Source organism: Curcuma longa, chromosome 2, assembly GCF_044706935.1.
Source record: "Curcuma longa cultivar G26 ecotype Majalengka, Jawa Barat chromosome 2, ITB_CL_G26_1.1, whole genome shotgun sequence".
NCBI lineage: Eukaryota > Viridiplantae > Streptophyta > Magnoliopsida > Zingiberales > Zingiberaceae > Curcuma > Curcuma longa.
Window position 1 is genome coordinate 7,518,965 of NC_133862.1, and position 23,691 is coordinate 7,542,655.

Genomic DNA, 23,691 nt, shown 5'->3' on the forward strand with positions numbered 1-23,691 from the left:
TTTGATATTCTGCACAACCTGCACTGTGCGACCCCGTGAATGACACAGTCGATCCATTGCCGTTGCCACCGTTCTCGTCGCGCCGTCCGGCCACCGCCGGCTGCCGGCCCGGGCATGATCGGCGCGCCGTTCGCCGGCGCTTCAGTCGGTGTCGGCTTCCGGCCGGATTGTGGTCGGAATCCTGCGCAATTTGATCGAAACGCGGCCGGCAGTGGCACACACCAGATTCCGACCAAATTGCGGCCGGAGATCGGTGGAGGAAGGATGCGTGCGACGGCGGTCCTTCCTCGACCGATCTTCAACCGCGATTTGGCTGGAATTTGACTACGATTTGGTCAGAAATGCGGCCGGCAGTGGCGCGCATCGTTTTCGGCCAAATCGCGGTCGGAGACTGACCGAGGAAAGACCGGCATGCGATGGTGGTCCTTCCTCAGCCGATCTCCGACTGCGATTTGGCCGGAATCCGATCGCGATTTGGTCAAAAATCGGCGCACGCCACTGTCAGCCGCGTTTCTGACCAAATTACGTCGGATTTCAGTCACAATCCGATGAATCCGATGCCGACCGACGCGTCGGCGAGCGATGCGTCGATCGCGCCCGGGCCGGCGGTCGGACGGCGCGACGAGAGCACCGGCAACAATGGGGGTTGAGGGGCGAAACACTGTACATTTCCACATTTAGACGGTCAGATCTAGCGCACGATCGCGTGATGGACAATGGATCGCGTGACACTCACGGGCGCGCATGAGAAAGTCACGTAGAATATCAAAAGCTTCTCTCTATACAGGTATAATATGCCATTTTAAAATGCATTCAAACTAATTACGTGTCAATAATTACTGCTAATTTAAAGCAATTATATCTCTGTTAGTTTCATTTTAGATTAAATTAAGGTCCGATTACTAGGTGTTTAAAGGCCGTTTCTTCCGATAATTGCGGTCTTGAAATTAATTAGCTGTGTGGCTAAAAAAACCGACCTTTCCCTATTTCCTTGCAATTTTTTGGCCCGTCCGTTCATTTTTCTATTTATTTTGAAGGAAAAGTGGTGTCCTTTCTCCTTCGCTCCGCTCTCTGGCTGCGTCCTCGGTCTGTGGCGATGGGAAAGATCCGATCCCTCTTCCGCCTTCGCCGATCCAAATCCCAGCACTCCTCCTCGCCGCCGTCCCCCTCCACCCCTTCCTCTTCCTCCCCCTCCTCCGTTTCCGGTGACCTCGAGCGCGTCTTCAACAAATTCGACTCCAACGGCGACGGCAAGATCTCGTCCGAGGAGCTCGCGGCGATGCTCGCCAGCCTCGGCCACCCGCCTTCCGAGGAGGAGCTCCGCCGGATGATGGTCGAGGCCGACTCCGACGGGGACGGGTTCATCTCCCTGGAGGAGTTCCTGGAGATCAACGCGCCGCCGGCGTCGACCGACGAGGACCTCCGCCTCGCCTTCGCCGTCTTCGACGTCGACCGAAACGGCGTCATCTCCGCGGACGAGATCTCCCGGGTCCTCAGCGGGATCGGGGAGGGCGCCTCCGTCGACCAGTGCCGCCGCATGATCCAAGGGGTCGACCGCGACGGCGACGGCCTCATTAGCTTCGAGGAGTTCAAGGCCATGATGACTTCCGGGGCGGGTTTCTCCCGCGCCTGCGCTGCTCTCGCCGCCGCCCATGCCACTGCCGAATAGGCCGATTCTCCAAATCCCTCTTTTCCCGCGCTGATCGCTATCCCTATCGCCCTACTATATTATATGTTGAAGCATTTTATCATCCAACATATGATAGAAAGAAAAAAATTTGAAGATATTTGCTACTCCATTAATCTCAAATGAACTATAAAGATTGTCGCAAGTTATCAGTTTTTCTGATTTTCCCTGCTACATAAGAACAGAACAGGCGCATCCAAAGCGAATTTCCGTAAGAATTACTGTCATTGCAAAATTCTTGAAGCATTTGTCCAGATGCAATTGCGACGATTCAGGCGGAGAGGATCGCCAAGACGTCGGACGCTTTGAGAACAACGTAGGCGGAGCCATCAGCGCCCTTGAACTCGCTGCCAGCGTACTTGGAGTACAGCACCGTGCTCCCGCTCTCCACCGTCAATGGCTTCCGGTTCCCTTCCTCGTCGACGGCGCCTGAACCCACCGCAACGACCTGTTGCGAAACATAGAAAAAAAGAGCATGGGAAACCCATCGATTTTCTTTCTCTTGGAGTTTCAGACTTACCGTTCCAATGGAAGGCTTCTCTTTGCTTGCCTCCGTCAAGAGCAGACCGCCGGCGGTCTTCTCCTCTGAGCTTCTGCAACCTTGATTAGAATCCTGTCATTGAGAGGCTTTAAATCCTTGACGTCCTCAGCTTCCAGAATGCCAACAATGTCATCCTCCTTCAGGATGATGTGACTGGCACCATTCAGTTCCAGTTCTGTGCCGGCGTACTTCGAGTATAGAACTTGTGATCCAGTCTGCACCATGAGCGGTTCACCATATCACACAAGTTTTAGAAACTTGGATGTTGATGCAGAATCTTCGAGTATAGTAAAGCTAAGAATTGAGAAGAACCCACCTGAACACCAACTGCTAACTTCTTGTCGCCTACAGTCCTTCCTTCTCCGACAGCAACCACTTCGCCGGACTGAGGTTTTGATTGAGCTGTTGAGGGTAGTAATATACCGCCAACAGTCACCTCCTCGGAGGTCTTGATCTTAATTAGCACCCTATCACCCAGAGGTTTGACAGAAGTGTACTGGAGAACAGAGAACAAATCTCTCAGTATTAGATTCATCAGCATAAACCAAACAATTTTGGAAAGTATAACACAAGTGAGCGTAACCAATCTATTCAAAACAAGAACTGCAAAACCTAGAATAGGTACCTTTGGAGCAATAACCGTCGCGGCGTTCACAACAAACCCCCCAGAGCCCCTTCTGTTAAGGGATCCGACTGGAAAAGGACGACTGAACGCCGCTGGAGCAAGTCGAAGCCCGGTGATGGAAGGCATAGGCGCCGCAGCAGTAGAGGCGATCGCCAATCCAGAAAAGTGCAAAGAAGCCATAGATGGACTAGAACTCCTAAAACCTGAAGATTACCATCAACCATTAAAAATGATACAGATAACAATCTGATTCTGTTAATCAACAAAATAAAAATGAGATAAAATTATGGTTATAAATAAAAATGTGATAAAAAAATGCATAAAAATTGAAACTTGGTGGAATCAACATACTTGAAAGAACAAGGATCGAGTCATCAACCACACAAACGATGCTAACAAATTATTGCAGTACAATATTATTCAGGAAACAAAATCAAAACTAACGATCTCAACAATTAACGTATCAAAAAATGAAACTACATAAAAAAGTTCGAATTTGCTAGAACCATCATACCTGAAAGACCAAAGATCTAAGTTTCCTTCAGCGAGATTCCACCAGAAGCGACGCGAAGAAGACCCGGAGGATAAACCCTAGAGACTCGCGCAATTGTGATGTGATCCATTTTATCCTCCGCTTGTGGTTGTGATGTTCCCTTCGTGTCCTTTTAATTAAACGGTGACGAGGAACAAAACGGCAGCACGATTCGAGCTGTAGCCTCGAGATGCTCGCTAAAATGTTGCTTCAGGACTTCTTGATGGGCATCGTACCGCAAGGATGGTTCTGGAAGGCCCTAGGAAAAGGGTTCGACTCAATGTTGATGAACCCGGACCTAATCAACATTTGATTCCCTTTTCTTCTGCATTTTTCTTTATCGTAAATTAATAAAAAAACAAAATTAGGAAAAATTGTACTTCATTGAAAAAAAATTAATGAAAAAAAGTAAAAAAAAGAGTATCCTTTTAATATCTTTTTTAATATAGTACAATATTATTATTGTAGTATCGTATTAACTACTTAACAACCGATTTAAATAGTTATTATAATTATTTTAAAATAATTTTGATAAAATATAAATAATTTTGATAAATTGATAAAGAATATTTTGATATATTAATATTTAAAATTTAAAATTATAAGATTTAATTATAAGTAACTGGTACATAATTATAATAATTAATATTTTAAAATATTTTTCAAAAATTTAAATAATTTTAATTAAGTTGATATAATAGTATGTTATATATTTTTAATAATTATACATATGAGATTGATCTGCTGGGCGACTTTGTGGACGACTCGTGGACGACAGGGCTTAATCGATCAGCAGATCGATTAAGCTTCCATATAACTTAATCGATCAACTAATCGATTAAGCCATCTATTCTATTCTCCCAGTCGCGATTCCGATCGAATCGCGCCGGATTTCAATCACAATTCGGCCGGAGACCGCTTGAGGAAGGATCGTCGGCCGCCGGCGGTCCTTCCTCGGCCGGTCTCCGATCGTGATTTGGCCAGAAATGGGGCGCGATTTAGTCGGAATCGCGGTTGGCAGTGGCCGCACGCGATTCCGGCCAAATTACGTCGGATTTCGGCCACAATCCGATCGGAAATCGGCACCGATCGATGCGCCGACGAGTGGCGTGTCGATCGGGCCGGGTCGACGGCCGACGGTGGCCGGATGGCGGCCGGATGGCGGCCGGAAGCGGCGGAGGTCAGAGAAGAAACACTGTGCAGTGGACGGTCGGATTTCGCGTGATCGACGTGATGGACGATGGATCTGCGACGCCCACGGGTGCCCACGAAATAGGCGTCCAGCAGATCAGTTCTCATTATACATATTATTTTAAAAGATTTTTGTCGAATGTATTTGGCAATGGACTGGGTTGCTTGTTAAAAATTACAAGGGCAAAATCGTCCTTAAAATAGAGGAATTTGGGACGTGCAATTCAAGCTTCCGCCTTTGATCCAGCCTCTTCTTCTTCTTCCTCCTCCTCCTCCTCCTCCTCCTCCTCTCCTTCAACTGCGCTTTCTTCGATCTCAGCTCCCAAGATGATGCACATGACCTTCTACTGGGGAATCAAGGCCACGATCCTGTTCGATTCGTGGCGGACCGACTCCTGGACCTCCTACCTCCTCAGCCTCGTTGCCCTCTTCGCCGTCGCCGCCTTCTACCAGTACATGGAGGACCGCCGCCTCCGATTCAAGCTCCTCGCCACCCGATCCAAGCCCTCTCCGATCGCCGCCCCTCTCCTCGAACCCGCCCCCTTCTCCGTCTCTGTTCCCGTCGCCAGGGCCGCCACCGCCGTCCTCTTCGGCGTCAATTCCGCGATCGGGTACTTGCTCATGCTCGCCGTCATGTCCTTCAACGCCGGCGTCTTCCTCGCCGTCGTCGTCGGGCTGGCCGCTGGGTACTTCCTCTTCCGGAGCAGCGGGGAGGAGGACATGGTCGTGGTGGAGAACCCCTGCGCCTGCGCTTGATCGGATCCGAATCCTCCTCGTACGTTTCGCCCTTCAAATTTCTGCCTTTTCTACCTTATTTTTCGGATCGTTTCATCTCGCTCTCGTGCCCTTCTATAAACTGAAAGAAAAAAATACGATATTTATTGTATTATCCTTATCTCGTTCAGTCTTTGATATGCTAGAAATCTTCATCCTGTTTGTAATCTGCCTCAGTTTGTGTCTTATCTTCCAAGTTTCTTTTTAAAACAAAATAAAAGATTTATATGATTGATCTTAAATAATCAAGATAGAAACGATAAGCTCGAGAATGCCTGAAGATGTTAACAAAGAAGCTATTCGTCTCCTCTGAATCTCTGTCAAAAACAAGAGAGCTTGTTTGGAGCTGCCTGGAACCACTTTCTACATGAAGAGTGAAGAGGAGACTGAGCCAGCATGACTTCTCCCATGATCACTAAATTAATGTTTCTTCACAGCAAATGCATTGCTAGGTCAGATTCACAGAGCATCAGCAAGTGGATGCAGCTTTTGTTTTGTTGTATTATTTTCTTCTACCACCAATAACAACAGCAGGAACACAAGATCAATACCAGTGACAGTAAGTTTGCAGCTATTTGTGAATCAAAGAGGAAAGGAAATACGAATATTATATATTTAGGTGAGTGGATTGTGGTGCAGGCAAGAATCAATAATTAAGTTATTAGACGGGCCGGCTCGTGATATTGACGGGATGAATCGGGACAGATCGGCCGTCAAACTCGACGGATTGAAAAATTTTTAATTAGGGCTTCGTGGACATTGTCGAGATATGATCGTGTAGAATTACTGAGATGATAAATTTTACTTTTTATATAATTTTTTTTTAACTCAGTCGATTAGATTGGAGCAACCTATCATCTAATCCATTAAAATATAAAATATAAAAAATAGAATTTTTAAATTTGGATGGTAGATTAAACGAGTTGTCCATAAATTTATTAAAATTTTATTTTAATTTTAAAATTTTTTTTCAATCATCTGGATTCATAATTTATTTGGATTGATCTATTTAAGTTTGTTAGATGATAGATTGATAAAATGTTAATTTAATTTATTTGCAACTTACATGGATCGCTCCATCGTAGATTTAAATTGGCCCGTAAATTAAGAAAATTTATTTTTTAAAAAAATTAAAATTAAAGTAAGATATGATCCGTCTAAATTGTAATCTAAATTTAAAAATTTTAATTTGATCTATTTAAATTATAATTCAAATTTAAAAATTTTAATATTTTTAAATTTTTTTTATTTTTTTTGATAGACTCATGTATTAGTTCCGTCTAATCTGCAATCTATTTTGGATTAGATTAAAAAAATTTTAATTCATCAAATTGGTGGATGCCACTCTGCCCATCATATAATAAATTTTGGACGGACAAGTAAAATACCTTTCCTTTGAGTTTTCAAAGGAAAATCAAATACCTTTTTTTGTTAGACAAGGACAAGTAAAATAGGGGTGTTCGATTCAAAGGGAGCCATTTGAACTCCTATATTATTTATATATTTTCTCTATAAATGTTTTTTTTAAAAAAATTAAGCAAATGTTTATGAAAAATTATTGGGCTTATTACGATGAGTTAAAATTTTAATACGAGAATTAAGGAAAAATAAAGGAGTAAAATGGAATTTTCGATCTCGTGAGTTGCACGCGACGAGCGATCTCTTCTACCCTCACGGGCACACCCTCGACGCTGTTCGTGTTCCTTCCTAATGGCGGCCTTTCGAAGACTCGCCGAGACGACGACCCTCTTCGGGACCGTGCACTCTGCTCCTCAGGTTTCTTCCTCACTCGTCTCCCCCTCCTTAATTTCGTCTCTGATAGATCCTGTTCATGAACGATTCGCTTACTCTATCTACGATCTCTTGGTCTTCTCTTTGGTACTAGAAGGAGACGTCGCCGTCGCCGACCAACCACATCGCTCGGCGCGGATACCACATCGATCTCGGAGCTCGCGAGAAAGCGGTGAGCAATTGTCTGATGATCTTTTTGTCGTCTTGATCTACGATTAAAGCTAGGTTTTTTTTTTCTTCATGTTTGCATCCCGATCCCCTTGTTTTGGCAAGCGTTAGTGGGTTTCGTGGTTGGTTGTAGTGTTTTGATCTTGGCGATTGGCGGCGCAGATGGTCAGTATGAAATATTAGCTACTTGGGATTGGTTTTTATGGCACAAGCAAGTCTATGAATTGTTCATGGCAGCCGATAAATCTAACTCTCCAATTTGGCATTTTTTACCCGGACCTAATTGATTGATTATAGAGGTTCATGAAAATGTTTTATCTGATCAGATCTTTGCGCCTTTATATCTATGGCCTTTTTCTTGTTTGGCAATCATTACCAAATGACATCATAGCCAATAGTTATAGAGGTGTTAATCACCAAAGGATCACCGTAGCATTTGATTAATGATGTAAAATTTCCAAAACTGGATTTCCATATCACTAGAACTTTGTTTGGGATGTGGAATAAGATCCCTAGGCATGAAATTTTCACGACCTCATTGGCTGTTAAGAGATAATTGTTTGCGACCTGGGCTTCATACAAAATTATCCAAAGTGATCCAATAAACAAAAGAATGGTGCATACTTGCAATATCTTGTTTGGGAATGCTGAAGTGGTTGTGTTATTTCAATTGTTTGCAGCCTAGTCTCCTGCAGGATAGTTTGGCCATTTCTCCTAACTTGTCAAGAGCATCTAGTGAAAAGGATTTCCTTTTTCTGTTGTTACAAAAGTATTGGGTTGAGACTCCTAAAGTGTCGTCTTTAGCAACATTTATTTGACTATTTGAAAGTCTATTTCCAGAACATGGATAAATATGATGTATACTGATTGGATCAAGCACACTAGGTAACTTTATTTACATGGGACACCCAATAACCGTTTTGTAGTTAAGAATCCCAATGCTGTGAAAAATTAAATAAAGAAGTTGATGGTAGGAAATGCATCAAAACAGTTCTATCCTCTTGTCACCGTGTTTTTATCGTATAGGCAATCAGTCACTTGATTGGATTTATTATATCTTTATAGAACTGATGTTTGCATCTTTGAATTTGGTTACATCTGATATAGAAGGAATGAAAAGGACAGCATGTATATCTATTAGGAACTTGTAGCTCAGATGCAATCCTCTAGAGTTGTGAGCCGGTTGTATGCTTGATCAGTGGCATCAATTCCTACCTCACATATATCTACATTGCATGGACATTTTCAAAAAAATGAGCAATAGCTTTTCTGGTTAAAAGGTTTAAATTTACTAGAGTTGAAGGCATGAGGGGTAGAAAGAGACCTGCCAATCTAAAACACTAGATATGACTAGTGATACAGTAATCATAGAGCTTATATAGTATTCACAGTGTTCATATAATCTTTAAATAGAATTCGTAGAGTTAAAAAGTCTAGATATAGTCTTATATCTATAGTTCATCTAAATCGTGATAAAATCCATATGGTTGATCCCAAATATTTGAGATTCATGACTTGCTGATGTACCTAACAGATATGCACTTCAGATATATCTTCAACATCATTAAAATGATCTAATGAAGGTTCTCATGGGTCAGGTGAGGATGTTCCTTCGTCACCTCTCCAGCTTATGTAAAACTTAAAGTCAATTGCTGTAGAGAATAAACCTTGTGCCTCTTATGACATTATAGAAGAGGAATCTGTGAGAACTAGATAATAGTGGCTCATAACTTGTCACAAATTTAGATCAATTCAAATTTAAAAATAAAATAATAAATAGTGCATGCACAGTCTATATATGTAAACAGTTTAAACCTTCTCCAATTTGTTTCACATCAGCAGACGACATAGATGACAGAAAGAAGAAAATTTGTGCTTGACTAACATGAAAACAAACTAGCAAAACATTCAGTCATCCTACTTGAAAATTCAGAAGAAACCTTAAAACACTGCTCATCCTTTTTTTTTCTTCATGGGATTGGTTGAAGTGTTTTCATTTATATTTCAACCTTGTGTGCTTCTTTCTGTTTACTTAATGTGATCGGTAACCTCGATATACAGCTCTTGGAAGAAGATCCTGCATTAAAGAAGTTCAAATCATACAAAAATAACCTGAAGCGGGTGTCAAAGATCGGAGATGTTCTGACTATAGTTGTTGTCGCTGGTATATTTTTTTCCCCCGTGAAACACATCCCTGTTCTTTAGACTTCTAGCCTTTTTATATCATGAATACTGCCTCTTTAGTATGAAATTTTGTCTCAATCAATGATATTCTTCGACTTGGTGATGCCTTAGTTCTTTTAACAAATTGCTTAGTTTTTTTCTTCCTCCTAACTAAGAGAGACTCTTTGTTGCCTCAATTCAAATTGTCTGCTGCCGAGTTGTGTTTGCTAAATTTCTTTATGCCTTTGATGTCCAATATTCTGAATATATATGCCGTTTCCTCAATGGATGCTCCCTATCACTCAACTCCATAGAGTATGTTTATCTAAATCATATTTCCTATACGTACTACTATTATTGCTCATACGGTAATTTCTTTATCAGTCAGGATTTATTGCAGAAAGGTAAATTCTTTTCGATGCTGTGTTTTCAGTAAGAACATAAAATGACAATTTCTTTATGCAAATCCACAAGAGACGATTCTCTCATTACAGCACCTTACTGCAAGTTTTGATCTTTTGTTTCATTTTCCAGCGTGCGCCTACGAACTTTATGCAGTGGCAACTGTGAGAAAGGAATAAAGGCACTTATAGCTTTGCTGAGCTGTGAGCACCAACAAGACAATTTGCATTCAAATGCCCTTCTTTTGATCTTTGCAGACATTTGCTTGTGTTTTTGGCTATGGCTTTAGAATAAATTTGCTTTGCGTCATTGTCTCTGCCACAACAAAAAATTATGCATGGGGATTAAGCAATGTCTTAATTTGACCAGAGTTTGATATTTTATTTTATTTTTCTCTTTTTTTCTTCTTATTTATCTGCAGTGTCACATTTTGATTCGCATACTGAATTCTAGATATGGATCTTTTTCTAGGAAGGTTTTTTTTATTTTAAATATATTTTGTTAAAAATACAAAAAATAAAAGTAGAAAATCTTATGATTCAAATAAAATTTAGTAGTATGCGAATTTTGTAAACGTTTGTTGATATTTATTAAATGTTTAAAACGATTCGATTATTTTAAAATTTTGATTTTTTTAAAAATTAGTAAAATCTATTAATTTTATTTTAATTTTAAAATTTTTTATTTGATTAAATTAATTAAAATTTAAAAAATAATTGATTAATTTTTAAATAAATAAATTTATAAAATTTTAATTAATTTATAAAATTTTTATAATATTTAAAAATTTTAATTATTTTGATTAATTTTATTTTGATTAATTTAATTTAATAAAAAATTAATATTTTATTAATTTAATTAATTAATTTTTATATTATTTTAATTTATTTAATTTTTTAAAAAAATTAATAAAATTTGATTTGATTTTGATTAATTCAATTCAATTTTAATATGAACTACTTTTAGAATAAAGTAGCCTTTCCAATCAAGTGAGAAAGACAAAAGACAACATTAAGACAAGATATCTTCAATTGCTATTCCATCTTTTGCATAATATATTGATTGTAGACAAGAACAAACCTTTTATCTCTTTACTCGCAGGGATCAGCTAGCTAGAAAGTGCGACGATAGATTCTACATTAGCAATAAAGTAACAAAAATGAAAGAGAAGCCTTTAGGATTTACTCGGAAAGCTCAGGATCATGGAGAATAGGCAAATTGCAAAGATAGTGCAGGTTGAGTCCTGAAAAGGAAAGATAGGAGAGTAGAAGTGTTTACTTCAGGTGGTCAGAAGAGGTTGGAAGCTCCTGCTCCTGGCAAATCGATCTTCAGCTTCACCGGAGGAAGAAAGAGTATCCCCTCCAAGTGGGATGAGGCAGAGAAATGATTGATCAGAAGCCATTGCCATCAATCTCCTGCACAAGTCACCAAATCATCAACTATCTTAAAGATCCCCATTATTCGTGATCATCTGCGACCAAATATTAATGTTTTCGAGAAAGAACTAAGGGCACCAGCATTGAATGTTGGAACTTACATGATTCATAGTAATAGCTCCAGCAAACCAAAATGTCAGAACCTATAGAACTGAGTTTTCCCGTGAGGCAATTCAAAGGTTAAAAACTGCCAATTTCCCAAGCTTGATTTCAGCACTCATTTTGATCTAAGCGTACCACGTTGGAGTTCAGAGGAAGGGGAGATGTCAAGGTGTTTTGAACACTTTGAAGTGAGTTGAGGAAGAAAAAGCTTTTCTGAATAGGAGCTTTTGAAGAATAGGAAAGAACTAAGAGTCAAAGCAGGTTCATATAGGAAAATTGTTACTTAATTTGATGGACTGATGATGATATTTGTAGGTACCATAGAGAAGAAGCAAAGGTTAAGCTTGGGTGAGGGTTGAAAATACAAGGGCAGAAGCTCAGGCTAGCAAGTTGGAGGATTGCAATTTGTGTGTGCTTGTTCTATAAGCCTCAAACCTCCACCTTTAATATCAATCAACAAATGAAGAAAATTTTTGTTGACAAAGGCCACATGCTGGTTAAGTAACAGCAAATTATCAGAATGCAATAATTTGCATTCACGCAATGTGATTTCCCTTAAAATATCAGATGACTTTGCCCCTTTTGTAGGATGTGCCATGATTCAAACCTTGAACTGTTTCTGCAGATGAAGATACAATGGTTTAGATATGATTTAGAAGAGAAGATGATGTAGGAAATGGCAGCAGATAATAGGAGAGTTGAGGCATGGAGAGCATTGGCAAAAACAGCACAATAAAGATTCAGTGAGATCATCTAATCGAGCAGTAAAGAATAAACAACAGCATGATTTGAAGTTTGTAGTACATCCTGTTGCTGTTTCAGCAGAACTAGTCATTTCTAAATAAGACAGAACAGTTCCTCTATCTCTACCCTCCATGGAAAGAGTTTGCCACAAACTTTAATGATTTATCCAAAGCTTTGGTAACCAAGGAAACATTCATCCACGTCTTATTGGATTCAATAGATTCATCCGACCATCATGTAGTTGTTAAGTTGGAACAATTTATCACCCTTTTCTTTTTCTCTCGCCTTCTCCTCTCCCATTTGTATTCAATGTCATGCAAAGATCTAAAGTCCTGCCAAGAATCAGGATTCGAGAGTACAACTACAGCAGGAGAGAGCAAGGAGAAAGAGAAAGAAAAAGAAAAAGAAAATGTTTGTTCAATTCGGCAAGACCATTTCTAATCACAGTTTCAAGAGTTAATGGCCATATCTGTATCATCCAACACCACTAGATTCATCCGACCATCATGTAGTTGTTAAAGTTGGAACAATTTATCAACCTTTTCTTTCTCTTTCTTCCCTTTTCTTCTCCCATTTGCAGTCAATGTCATGAAAAGATCTAAAGTCCTACCAAGAATCAGAATTAGATGGTAGAACTACAGGAGGTAAAAGGGAGAAAGAGAAAGAAAATGTTTGTTCAATTCAGGAAGGCCATGTCTAATCATAGTTTCAAGTGTTAATAACCATATCTGTATCATCCATCACCACATATATTTGACAAAAAAACATAGTATGTGTATATCATTGTTCCCCCTAGAATATATGTGTCTGTGTGCGTGAAGCTCATGATACATCAGTCAGTCTACCCATTTGGGAAATTGTGAAGGGGAAGCCACTCTTTTTTCTTGATAGCTTTGTTCAAGTAAATGACACAAATTTGAAGGCAAAACTAAATGCTCAGATGGTTGATGAGCCTAAACATGGGAAAGGTATAAGTTTGACCCTATAAATTTATCACCTCTTCTCAATATGTTCATTATATAGTCCCTATAAATGCTCAATTTACTTCTATTCAATCTAGACTTTGGTTTTTGCAACCTTTTAGGTTGTCTTAGAGATATTGATAGATCAAGTTTATACAATTGTCACATTCAATGAAACCCCATATGCTTGAGAAATAGTTTGCGAGGACCCTGTGCTCTGGACAGTTGTCAGGAGTAAAAAAATATCCTGAAGGTACGTACACTTGAAAGGTGGCTCGTCAGCATACAACATATTTCAAATATCCATTTCTTGACACTTGATATTAAATTACAAGAGGAAAATAGGACTACTGGTTCCCTTCTTGCACATTCAAGATGCCACTCTGCAGATATGGGTCCAATGGTGATTCCATAGATTGCTAGTGGTGAAAACTTTGATGATGCCAATCTACATATATCTAAGTTTTATCTTGTTCCACAAGACACTTACAGAAAGATCATCTAATTTGTCAAACAGAACCAAAAAACTTAATCTGGAAGGTTTATTTGATATGATTCCATTTGTTCAAGCACTAACGCGGTGTTGGTTAACAAGATCCAAATCAAGTAGCAGGATTTGCACAATCAACATAGTAAACAGCATGTTACCCTTTGCAGGAACCCAAATGAAACATCACACAACTTAAGTCAGAAGAATAAGCCTTGAATAAGATTGCACAAATTGTGCTGAGTTCTACTGAATGCTTTCCTGGACAATAATATAAATTTACTCAGGAACAAAACCATATAACAAAATTACATTTGTAAATTCAACAAAAAGGTTTGCAAAGACACAAGAAGCAGCCAAGGATACTCACATTTTGCAACCTTCTATTATGCAATAGTATAGATGATAAATTGCAACAGCCGACAGGTAGTGAGGTTAAATCACCTATTTATTCCAGGATACAATCAAAGAACCTCAGATTTCCTGAGTTGATAAGCATATTGTAAGTAGAAAAACTTCACATGAAGGATATTCTTACAAAAATGTTAATGTTAATTATCTGCTACTTGTAACATCACACGCACAGTTTATAGTGTGAAATGGCATGGAGAGGTAAAGTGGCTACTGGAATCCATCTTGCAACCACAAGATTCTTCTCAACCAAAACTCTAGAATTCAGAAGAGGTGACATAGAATTTGAACTGACTGCAGTATTAGCCCATCACTCAATCTTGATCCAACATAAGTACCGACTATATATTATGTATCATACCACATACTTCTGTGCTGCAATAGGTGATTGTATGTGGTATAGCGCTGTGCTGCAATAGGTAATTGCCAGTGCACCACAGCCTGTCCTCTGATAGAAACTCGCCAGTGTACTGTGAGTAGGTGAAACTGTGAAAGATAATCCAGAGGACCATGACCTAAATGTTCCAAAGTAGTAAAATCAAGCTTGGAAGATATCTGCAATGTACACAAGCAGCTCTTATTATGCATGCTTTCCCATGGTAGCACATCATATTCAGGCCATAATATTATCTCCACTCCAGAAATTAATCTCTAAGAGTTGATATGTTGTTCTTCAATTATACTGTGAAAGCCGAGCAATCCGTAAAGATTCTCTTAATTTTCTTGCATCCTTTTTAAATCCTGCAATGCGAAGACCAGCTATCACAGCTCGGTGAATAGAACTGAGCACACTATTACCCTCCTTTAAGCAATTCCGCAACAGTTTCGATGCTTTATGAAATCTTCTATTCCTACATAGTCCATGCACAATCGATGTGTACGTGAAATCATCCTTATGTTCCATATTTTCAAATACTGTGAGTGCTAAATTAACTTCTCCATGCTTACATAGCCCATCGATCAAGCAATTATAAGCCACTAAATGTGAGTTGAATCCTCTCATCTTCATGTTGTCTAGCTGCTCTTTAGCAGCATTGAAATGCTTCAGCTTGCACAAACCATCGATCAATATAGAGTATGTATAATGATCACTAGCAATTCCAGCTTCTTCCATTTCATTGACCAACTGAAATGCATAATCTAGGTTACCTTCTTTGCACTGCAAATAAACTATAGTATTATAACATGCTGCGTCCAGATTGATTCCATTTCTTAGCATCTTCTCTACACATAAACTAGCATCTTCAAGATTACCCCTTTTGACCAATGCACTTATTGCTGCACAATATGCAAACACATCTGTTGTATAGCCTTTCTCTATCATCCCATCAAATATCTGAAATCCCTGCTCAAATTTTCCATGTCTAAAGCAGCATTTCATGACTGTTGTGTAAGTAATCACATTTGGATCATAATCTGATTCAACCAACTCCTTAAGAATCCTCCTTGCTTCAGCTAACCTACCAGATTTGCATAGGCCATCAATAATTGTATTGTATGTAATCACTTCTGGAGTAAAACCATGCCTTTTCAAGTACTTAAAGAGCCTGAGGCCACTCACGGCTTTCCCAGACTTGCACAGACCATTAATCAAGGTATTGTATGTCGTCGATGAGGGAGAGATACTTTTTGAACTCATTTCTACATAAATCTTAAAAGCACCCTCTGTATGTCCGCATTTGAACAAGCAATGCATTAAGGTGTTGTAACTCCACACATCTGGCACGAGTCCAACCTGCAGCATTTCTTCAAACAGCTGCAGGGATCGTGACGGCGAGCCATGGCGACTAGCCCCAGCGATTAAAGAATTATAAGTTATGACATCAGGTTTGATTCCTGCTTCTCTCATCCTATAAATGATCGAATACGCTGCATCAATGCCTTTCAGCCAGCAATACGCGTCGATCAGAGTGTTATACGTGACAACATCAGGGAGGCAACCCAGTCTAATACCATCAATGATGACAGCCTCAGCCTTTTTCAAGTTCCGAGCTTTACAAAGGGAAGCAACGCAGACGTTCAACAAGCATGTCGAAAGTCCGCGGATCATTACCTCATAAGGGCAGGTGAAGCGGAATCGAAGTGCCACACCGATCAACAAAGATCCAAAAAAATACCATAAAAATTAAGTGAAATTTAAGCAAGATCGAATTTTGAAGAGTAGGTCAGTGGCGCAAAATATCAGACAGATCGGCGTAAATTACATAGACAGCTCACGTTCAAATAGAGAATCGCCACCGAGAACAGATCGAACAAATCAGTGACGGAGAGATTGATCCGAATACGTCCGGCGACGTCGGAGGAATCCGCCGCAGCACTTCCGCAGCGGGAGGTTGGGCGGCCGCCGAAGTGGAAGAGGAGGAAGAAAACTACGAAGTTCCTCCAGCCAAACGAAAGGACCACTATTCAATATCTAATTGGGCTCGGCCCAATTAAGCCCAATTAAACCCAACTAGAACGATTAATTTAATTTTAAAAATATTAATTATTTAATTAATTGATTTTCTTATTTATCCTTATGAATCAAATAATTATTTTTTAATAATAATAAATTTAACCACATATTCTAAAATTTGCCCAAAATAGAACATAATCCAATTGGAAGAACCATCACAATCTATGCGGATTCCCTTTCGCTTCTTTCCGATTTCTGTTTTCTTCTTAATTAGCCACTTTGATCTTGTCTTCTTCTCTTGTTGCGGGCGTTTCTTCTTGTTGGCTTTGATCTCGCTAATGTTCTTCGAAACAACCGCGTGTTGTCAGGGATATCCTCTGATTCTCATATCAAAGCTTTGTAGATTGCGTTAAAAATCCGATCTTTTTCTTTTCTGCAACTCGGGAATCGGCTCGCCATTAAAAGGGGAAGCTTTCCTGCGCATCCTTCATGGCTTCCAACAACCATCTCTTCTCTACGAGCTTCCACGGCACGAACCGCCCCACCTTCGCTCGCGAGCAGATTAAACCGCGCAGGAGTTCAAGTTGCTGCTTCAGAAGAGTCCGCCATTGTTTGACTCAAGGTTCTGATAAGCTTCCTTCAGCCGCTGTGAGATTGAAGCTGGTAAACGAAGGTGAATCGAGCAGACAAGGCGCATCTTTTGGAGCTCCAGGTTTTCTGCAGAAGCAGAAATTGACTGTTGCTGTCGATGTAGATGAAGGTAATTACTGCAGCTCCCTAGTCGCTCTACTGCATTTTGTTCATTTCATGTTTTATTTCCTCTCCTCGAATCGATCTCCAGTTCTTGGAAGCTTCCTCTCTGCTCTGAACCAATTCATCGCCGACCACTACTCCTCCAATCATTCCGTCTCTGAATATCACGTTTACGACTTCTGCAAGGTATCTTATAAACTGGAGAAGAAGATAATGTTCTATCTTTTTTATGTGAGTCAACTCTCACTGACACATGGCTCAATCGACAGATATGGAAGTGCTCTCAAATGGAAGGTAAGCTTCATCCTGTGATCTTTCTAACGCACTCATTATGATTAATGCCTCGGTTGTGTTACGTTTTAGCCAATATCAGAGTTCATGAGTTCTTCAAAACTTCTTACTTCAAACTGGGCATTCATCCCATCCCTGGCGCTCGATCTGCTCTCACTAACCTCTCCAGTTTCTGCAACTCAAACTAGCTCTTCCTGAGAAGAGATACGATTTTGGTTTTAGAAATTTACAATTAAAAAAAATGGAAGGCGTCGACGTGAATTTCCAATTGAACGGGGGTGTAAAAGCAAATATCATGTTCACTTACTTAACGGGGACAAACTGGAGGGTATTTTCTTAAATATGGTAAGTACGAGGTTTTGAAAGAAAATATAAAAGACAGCTTCCCTGAGGATTGCCAAAAGGGCCGTCTTTCTCTCTCTTTCCTCCCTTTCTCGATCGATTAGGTTTGCTTCTCCTGATCATTTCCTTCGATTGGTTTTTGTGGTTTGTTGATTGATATCTTATGAATTTCTTATTCAGGCGGTGGATTTGATCGTAGTTTTTTTTTTTTATTTTGGATCGAACGCCAAGTTGAGGATGAGGGTATCGATTGAGGATCTGGATCTCTCTCCGGGATAATTTCGATCCGATATAATTGGTTGATTTGTGTAGAATTCCTCTCTTCGATTTTGATTGGGGGATTTGGAAGAAAGATGAGTAATTTGAATTTGATTAGCGGTGTTCAAGCTAACGGTGCGCCAGTTAGCGGTGGAGGACTCAGGTATCATTTTTCTTCAATTCGATTACCTTCCTCCTCGATGAAGTTGTGTTAGACCTCCTAATTTTGATTGTCAACTCATATTACGGTGATTGTATTATTTGTGTTTAGTATTTGTTTGCTTTCCATTTGTCTAGCGGATCTGCTACCCAAATTTTTTCTGGAGAGCTTTCCTGTGTTTAATGTTCTAGTGGATCTTTGCTTTCTTCTAGCATTGACATTATGCATTTTTAGCTTACAAATCAAGACTAATTTTCATGATAAGTGTTATATTACATGGAATCATTAGTTTAAGTTTTTTATGTTCAAGTGGATGGATGAACATGCCTTGTTGTTTCCATGATGTAACTTTGAATTGTTACCTATGAGCTAGACTATTCATTGATTCACGCATTGTTGATATGGATCACATTATGTGGATGTAGTAATGTTTCATATTACAATGAGAACTCATGTGTGTTTCTTTCACAACAGTCAAAACTTGAAGTTCAGTTATGGATATGCAAGCTCTCCAGGTAAAAGATCTTCAATGGAGGACTTCTATGAAACAAGAATTGATTGTGTAGATGACCAAATTGTAGGCTTGTTTGGTGTATTTGATGGTAAGAATTTCTCCAGTTTCTATCTAGTATTTCTTATTTAATATGTTTCAGTATTTTATTTTCTTAGTTTTTTTTAGTGGCAAAAGTTGGAAAATGTTCTTTTGAATATCCTTAATCACGCCTCTTTGAATAAATCTTAAATAGGGTTTTTTTGTTGTTGGAGTTCTTATGCACTCATTATCTTGATGTCAGTTTTTTACCATAATTGTATGATGTGCAGGTCATGGTGGTGCACAAGTGGCAGAGTATGTTAAACAGAACCTTTTCAGCAACTTACTTTTGCATCCCAAGTTCATTAGTGATACCAAATCAGCTCTAGGTGATGCTAGTTTCCTTTTGGTATGTTTGGATATTTAAGATAGATAATCTAACTTTGTAAAATTCATTTGAATTTCTTCAGCTGATGTATACAAACTTACGGATTCGGAGTTTTTAAAATGTGAGAATAGCCTAAATCGAGAGGCTGGTTCAACTGCTTCAACTGCAGTCCTTGTTGGTGACCGGTTAGTTGTAGCTAATGTTGGGGACTCAAGAGTTGTTATATGTAGGGGAGGAGATGGTAAGACCCAGTATTTAAATTCAATTAACTTGAATTTGCTAATTTAAAGTTATATGATTCGCTCAAACTTCTAAGAACTAGCCCAGTGAATAAGATCAAAAAATGTGGGTCCTGATCCAATTAGAAAATTATTATATGCTAGATTACAGACTCTTAAACCATGACTGGAGGAACAGCTGAAGTGAAAAATTGTGTGTTAGATTACAGACTCTTTAGCCTTCCTTTGAAGATCTATAGATTGTTTTATATTGTTACGGAAATTTTCTCTGTTTAATCATACAGTAGAGACTTCCTTGATCCTTAATAATCTCATGGTTCACTTTGTGTATTTTTTTTATCAAGTACCACTAAATAGTTCCTTCTAAATGTACTCAAATTCCCATTTCATTTATGAGCAATAAATCATGTAGGGCTGTTCATTTGTTTTTTGGTCGAAATAGGATATGCGCTTATTTTCTACATGCTTTTGCAGTTTTGCATTTCATTTTTTTTCTTCCCTTCCTTTCCCCTTCAATCAAATTTGCTTATTCATTAATGGTCAAACTGATTCAAATGTTTTCATGTGAAGATACTCTGAGCCTCATGCAAAATTTAGAATCTTGTCTTTTGATACATCATGTGCGGTAAATTTTTCTAGGACTTAATTTTGGGATCACTTTTTTTCATTGAATGCCAAATTAAAATCATCGTAGAGTAGTATGCAAGATTTCAAAGTTTGATTTGTAATGAAATATAAATTTTCTACTTCCCAAGTGGTTGGCTGTTGAAAGCTAGCCATCTTACTAGAAATATCTTAGCATATCAAGAGATTAGTTTTCAAGTGAAAGATTTGTTGATTACTTTCAGAACCATATATATTCTAAAACTAATGTGCTGGTTCAGAACAGAAACAATTTTCTTAGAATTGTTTGAAGTTTCATAAACTAACAGTTTATGAAATGAGCACAGGAAATAACTAATGTGCTGGTTCACAACAGAAACAATTTTCTTAGAATTGTTTGAAGTTTCATAAACTAACAGTTTATCAAATGAGCACATGAAATAGCAAACCTATTAATTAAGCTTCTTAAAATTCCCTATCTACTAGGCCTTCTAATAGGTTCCTATTGTCACTTGTGCAGCTATAGCCGTCTCAAGGGATCACAAGCCTGACCAAACAGATGAGAGGCAAAGGATTGAGGATGCAGGAGGCTTTGTTATGTGGGCTGGTATTTATTACTCCTCTAGCCTTACCTATCGTTGCACCAATATTTGTTTAATCTTGACTTTGTGACTACAGGAACATGGCGTGTCGGCGGTGTTCTTGCTGTTTCCCGCGCATTTGGTGATAGGCATTTGAAGCGATTCGTTGTTGCAGATCCTGACATCCATGTTTGACCTAACCCTTCTTTTCTTCTCTACAATATCCAATAAACTATAATGTTTCTTTGGCAATGTGCTAACAGATTTTGTTGATTTTTCTGATTCCAATAACTACTCATTGCTTGATGCAGGAGGAGGTGGTTGATGGATCTCTCGAATTTGTGATCCTTGCAAGTGATGGATTATGGGATGTTGTTTCAAACGAGGTACTATGCATCTACGCTTTTAAAATCTGAAGTATATTTAAGTGAAGAAAAAAAAACATAAATTTCATGAAGTGGATTTGTGTCTTTGTAGTTTAAGTGTATTGGTCTGATTTGAAATAAATCTAATATGTAATAACAATTTCTATCTTTATTTATGTATAAAACTAAGATTATATCTTATTTTATTTGTAAGTGTATATCTTATTTCCCTTTAGAAATATGCTATAGACTTATACAAATAGTAAATCACTTGTATCTTAAGTTTTAAAGTTGTATAGCTATGATTTGAGCTTCGACAAGACTTGTGGCTACTAGTTAGTCTAAGTTAAGTGCAAAAATAATTACACCCATTAATAGGAAGCATAAATCAGTAAATTAAATGATAAATAAATGTTGAATTAGATTTTTTTTCGCTTGAATATAACATGAATACTTCAAACAATAAGAACCCTGATCAAATTCTGAACATAATTTGCTCCGCTTCTAAACAGATTCCAAAATAAAAGGTCCCTGAACTTGTAGATAAGATGAAAATTGAAAATTGTTAAGAATTAGTTCTATTTTATGCTTGAAAATATCAATAAATTGGAAAAAGTTAAAGGTTTGTACATTAATTTAATTGTTTCGGAAAAAAAATGTTAGGTTCTGCATTAAAGTTCAGTTTCGTTTTTATCTTTTTTATTTTAGTGCCATATAAAATTATAAACATTATTGCTATTCCAAAAATGGAGTATGCTAATAACTAATGAGAGTTCTGCAAAATCATATTTGAACGTTTAAGTTGTGGACCCGACTTTAAAAGTAAAAATAATAATAATAAGTTGAGAAAACAATTAAATGAGAACAAAATCCCTGCAAGTACGACTTATATATTTTTTTTCATTCATAAACAAGGGAAGATAAACTAAGATGTCACTGATAGAATAAAACAGGTTGACTGGTTAAAATAACGTTATACCATTGCCACATGCCTCTTAAGCTAAATGAAATTAATGTCAAATGTGGGCTGATGTTGGTTAAGAAACAACACGAGTAAAATCAATTATAAAAAATGTGATGGATACATGAGATAATTGTGATTTGTTTTTAAAAATGATTAAGTTATCTAGAATATGATTAAAATGTTATATTAGTTAAATTAACTAATTCAAGTGTGCATAGAAAATGTAGATTCAGTAGATTTCTCTATTTAGATTGAATCTTGTGAATCTGAATCTTTTATGAACAAGACTGATAATTTTATGCATCACTGTGAATATGATATTAAGCAAAGTCAAAGTAGATTTACCCATTTATGGTGAATCTGGTTATGATGAATATTTGCTGAACTAGTTGTCCTTCACAATGATAAACACAAAAATGAATTCTCAAAAACTTTGCCTGCATGTTTAACCATTCCTTTTAAGAAATGAAAGAAAAGATCTACACAAAAGCATCTACTACTTTCTTATAGAATCCCATTCCGTGCAGGAAGCTGTGGAGATGGTGAAACCCTTTGAGGTTCCAGAACAAGCAGCAAAGAAGCTGTTGCAGGAGGCGTATCAAAGAGGCAGCGCGGACAATATAACCTGCGTCGTTGTGTGTTTCTTGGCTGGGACGGACGAAACTACGAGAGAGTAAGAAAGCCTCTCTCCCTCTGCTTCCTTTTCGCTTTTATCCCCTCTATGTTGTCTGTAATTGATTTAGGACTTGGAATTTGAGCAATAAGAATTGGTTGCTCTTATATTTGGAGTGATCAATGGTGGTGTTTCTGTGCTTGTTGGGGTACTTTAAATGCCCTCCTGGAAGCTAACCTACTGAACTTGTGTGATTGTATGTGGTACATGATTATGAACATTGATTGTAATACAGATATTTTCTTTCAGATATGGTAAAATGTCCATTTTGATTCCTATCACACAATCCTAATTAATTATGTGACAAATGTGGTCTGTTAATGCATGATCTAATTTCCTAGTCTTGGTACAAGATGACAAAATATTTTATATGGAATTGATTGTTGTCATGTGGTAGTAACCACATGGATTGTCTAATGATCACAACATGAGCCAATTTATAATTTTCCAACTTGACCCCACAGAATCAAACCCATTCATGATGCCACATTTGTGTTTTTTTTTACTTGCATTAATCCACCAATCCAATCTATTCATAGAGGATGTTTCTTGCTCCTCCACAATATTTCTTAATCTTTGTAATAACACTTACAAGTTTTGTTTCGTTTCATTTTAATGATGGTTCAAGTATGTCTCACTATATAATCATCATATAAAATAAGAAGTTAAACATTCAATAAAAGGGATAGTTTGATATATAAAATTTGATCTATTATACACAGTCTTATCCTACCAAGTTGAAAATGACGTCTAATATGATTAAAATAACTAAGGAGAAGGAAGGAAGGAAGGGAGAAGAAAGAGATGTCCCATTACAAAGGAATTTTTGTCTTGGTCAAACGACCACATGGAGCTTGAGGTAGGCATGGCACATGCAATGCCCAAAGCTTTGCTCATCATGTATTGCTTGCATGTGCCTTCATCTTCACCCTTTAGATCTTGTCCATTTCCCATAACTTGACACCTACCCTATAAAATTTTCCTTTCACTTTCTCTCTTAACTTTTTTATTTTATTTTTTTAATACCTTTTGCAATTATAATTTTTGACACACTTTGTATTCATCATTCATAATTTAACTTATGCAAAGTAAATAGATAAAAAAATATGTATATATACACAAGATAATGCA

General features: G+C 38.2%; 6 protein-coding genes across 7 annotated transcripts; 4 read left to right on the forward strand and 2 right to left on the reverse strand.

Annotated features, from left to right (window-relative positions):
- Nucleotides 1-1,053: 1,053 nt before the first annotated feature.
- Nucleotides 1,054-1,690, forward strand: LOC141822212 (putative calcium-binding protein CML15). The gene has a single exon (XM_074709649.1). The coding sequence runs from the start codon at nt 1,097-1,099 to the stop codon at nt 1,667-1,669; it is 573 nt and encodes a 190-aa protein (XP_074565750.1). The 5' UTR covers nt 1,054-1,096; the 3' UTR covers nt 1,670-1,690.
- Nucleotides 1,691-1,775: 85 nt separating this feature from the next.
- On the reverse strand, nt 1,776-3,457 carry LOC141822213 (20 kDa chaperonin, chloroplastic-like). The gene is given in 6 exon segments (XM_074709650.1): nt 1,776-2,135; nt 2,208-2,273; nt 2,276-2,443; nt 2,545-2,724; nt 2,854-3,056; nt 3,368-3,457. Coding segments are annotated over 5 exon segments (771 nt in total). The 5' UTR covers nt 3,034-3,056; nt 3,368-3,457; the 3' UTR covers nt 1,776-1,958.
- A 1,361-nt stretch (nt 3,458-4,818) lies between these two features.
- LOC141822200 (copper transporter 5.1-like) lies at nt 4,819-5,898 on the forward strand. The gene has a single exon (XM_074709635.1). The coding sequence runs from the start codon at nt 4,904-4,906 to the stop codon at nt 5,330-5,332; it is 429 nt and encodes a 142-aa protein (XP_074565736.1). The 5' UTR covers nt 4,819-4,903; the 3' UTR covers nt 5,333-5,898.
- Nucleotides 5,899-7,052: 1,154 nt separating this feature from the next.
- LOC141822215 (succinate dehydrogenase subunit 7, mitochondrial-like) lies at nt 7,053-10,257 on the forward strand. 2 transcript variants are annotated; one of them, XM_074709653.1, is made up of 4 exons: nt 7,053-7,126; nt 7,236-7,313; nt 9,371-9,473; nt 10,007-10,257. In XM_074709653.1, exons 1-4 carry the CDS (start codon nt 7,061-7,063, stop codon nt 10,051-10,053), a joined length of 294 nt encoding a protein of 97 aa, XP_074565754.1. In that variant the 5' UTR covers nt 7,053-7,060; the 3' UTR covers nt 10,054-10,257. The 2 variants fall into 2 exon arrangements, with proteins under 2 accessions (XP_074565754.1, XP_074565755.1); XM_074709654.1 differs by having other exon boundaries at nt 7,056-7,126; nt 7,239-7,313.
- Nucleotides 10,258-14,035: 3,778 nt separating this feature from the next.
- On the reverse strand, nt 14,036-16,387 carry LOC141821946 (uncharacterized). The gene has a single exon (XM_074709335.1). It carries the CDS (start codon nt 16,064-16,066, stop codon nt 14,690-14,692), a length of 1,377 nt encoding a protein of 458 aa, XP_074565436.1. The 5' UTR covers nt 16,067-16,387; the 3' UTR covers nt 14,036-14,689.
- A 1,424-nt stretch (nt 16,388-17,811) lies between these two features.
- LOC141820006 (putative protein phosphatase 2C 59) lies at nt 17,812-22,808 on the forward strand. The gene is made up of 9 exons (XM_074707287.1): nt 17,812-17,901; nt 17,978-18,218; nt 18,690-18,817; nt 19,038-19,136; nt 19,218-19,376; nt 20,498-20,584; nt 20,656-20,747; nt 20,870-20,944; nt 22,415-22,808. The coding sequence occupies exons 2-9, from the start codon at nt 18,151-18,153 to the stop codon at nt 22,562-22,564; spliced, it is 858 nt and encodes a 285-aa protein (XP_074563388.1). The 5' UTR covers nt 17,812-17,901; nt 17,978-18,150; the 3' UTR covers nt 22,565-22,808.
- The last annotated feature ends 883 nt before the right edge of the window (nt 22,809-23,691 follow it).

Bases quoted from the DNA above. Each gene is read 5' to 3' on its own strand.
- LOC141820006 (XM_074707287.1), top strand. From the start codon at position 18,151: ATGAGTAATTTGAATTTGATTAGCGGTGTTCAAGCTAACGGTGCGCCA. The intron at 19,137-19,217 runs GTGATGCTAGTT...GAATTTCTTCAG, and splicing joins TGATACCAAATCAGCTCTAG to CTGATGTATACAAACTTACG. The intron at 19,377-20,497 runs GTAAGACCCAGT...TCACTTGTGCAG, and splicing joins TATATGTAGGGGAGGAGATG to CTATAGCCGTCTCAAGGGAT.
- LOC141822215 (XM_074709653.1), top strand. From the start codon at position 7,061: ATGGCGGCCTTTCGAAGACTCGCCGAGACGACGACCCTCTTCGGGACC. The intron at 7,127-7,235 runs GTTTCTTCCTCA...CTTTGGTACTAG, and splicing joins CCGTGCACTCTGCTCCTCAG to AAGGAGACGTCGCCGTCGCC. The intron at 7,314-9,370 runs GTGAGCAATTGT...CTCGATATACAG, and splicing joins TCGGAGCTCGCGAGAAAGCG to CTCTTGGAAGAAGATCCTGC.
- LOC141822212 (XM_074709649.1), top strand. From the start codon at position 1,097: ATGGGAAAGATCCGATCCCTCTTCCGCCTTCGCCGATCCAAATCCCAG.
- LOC141822200 (XM_074709635.1), top strand. From the start codon at position 4,904: ATGATGCACATGACCTTCTACTGGGGAATCAAGGCCACGATCCTGTTC.
- LOC141821946 (XM_074709335.1), bottom strand. From the start codon at position 16,066: ATGATCCGCGGACTTTCGACATGCTTGTTGAACGTCTGCGTTGCTTCC.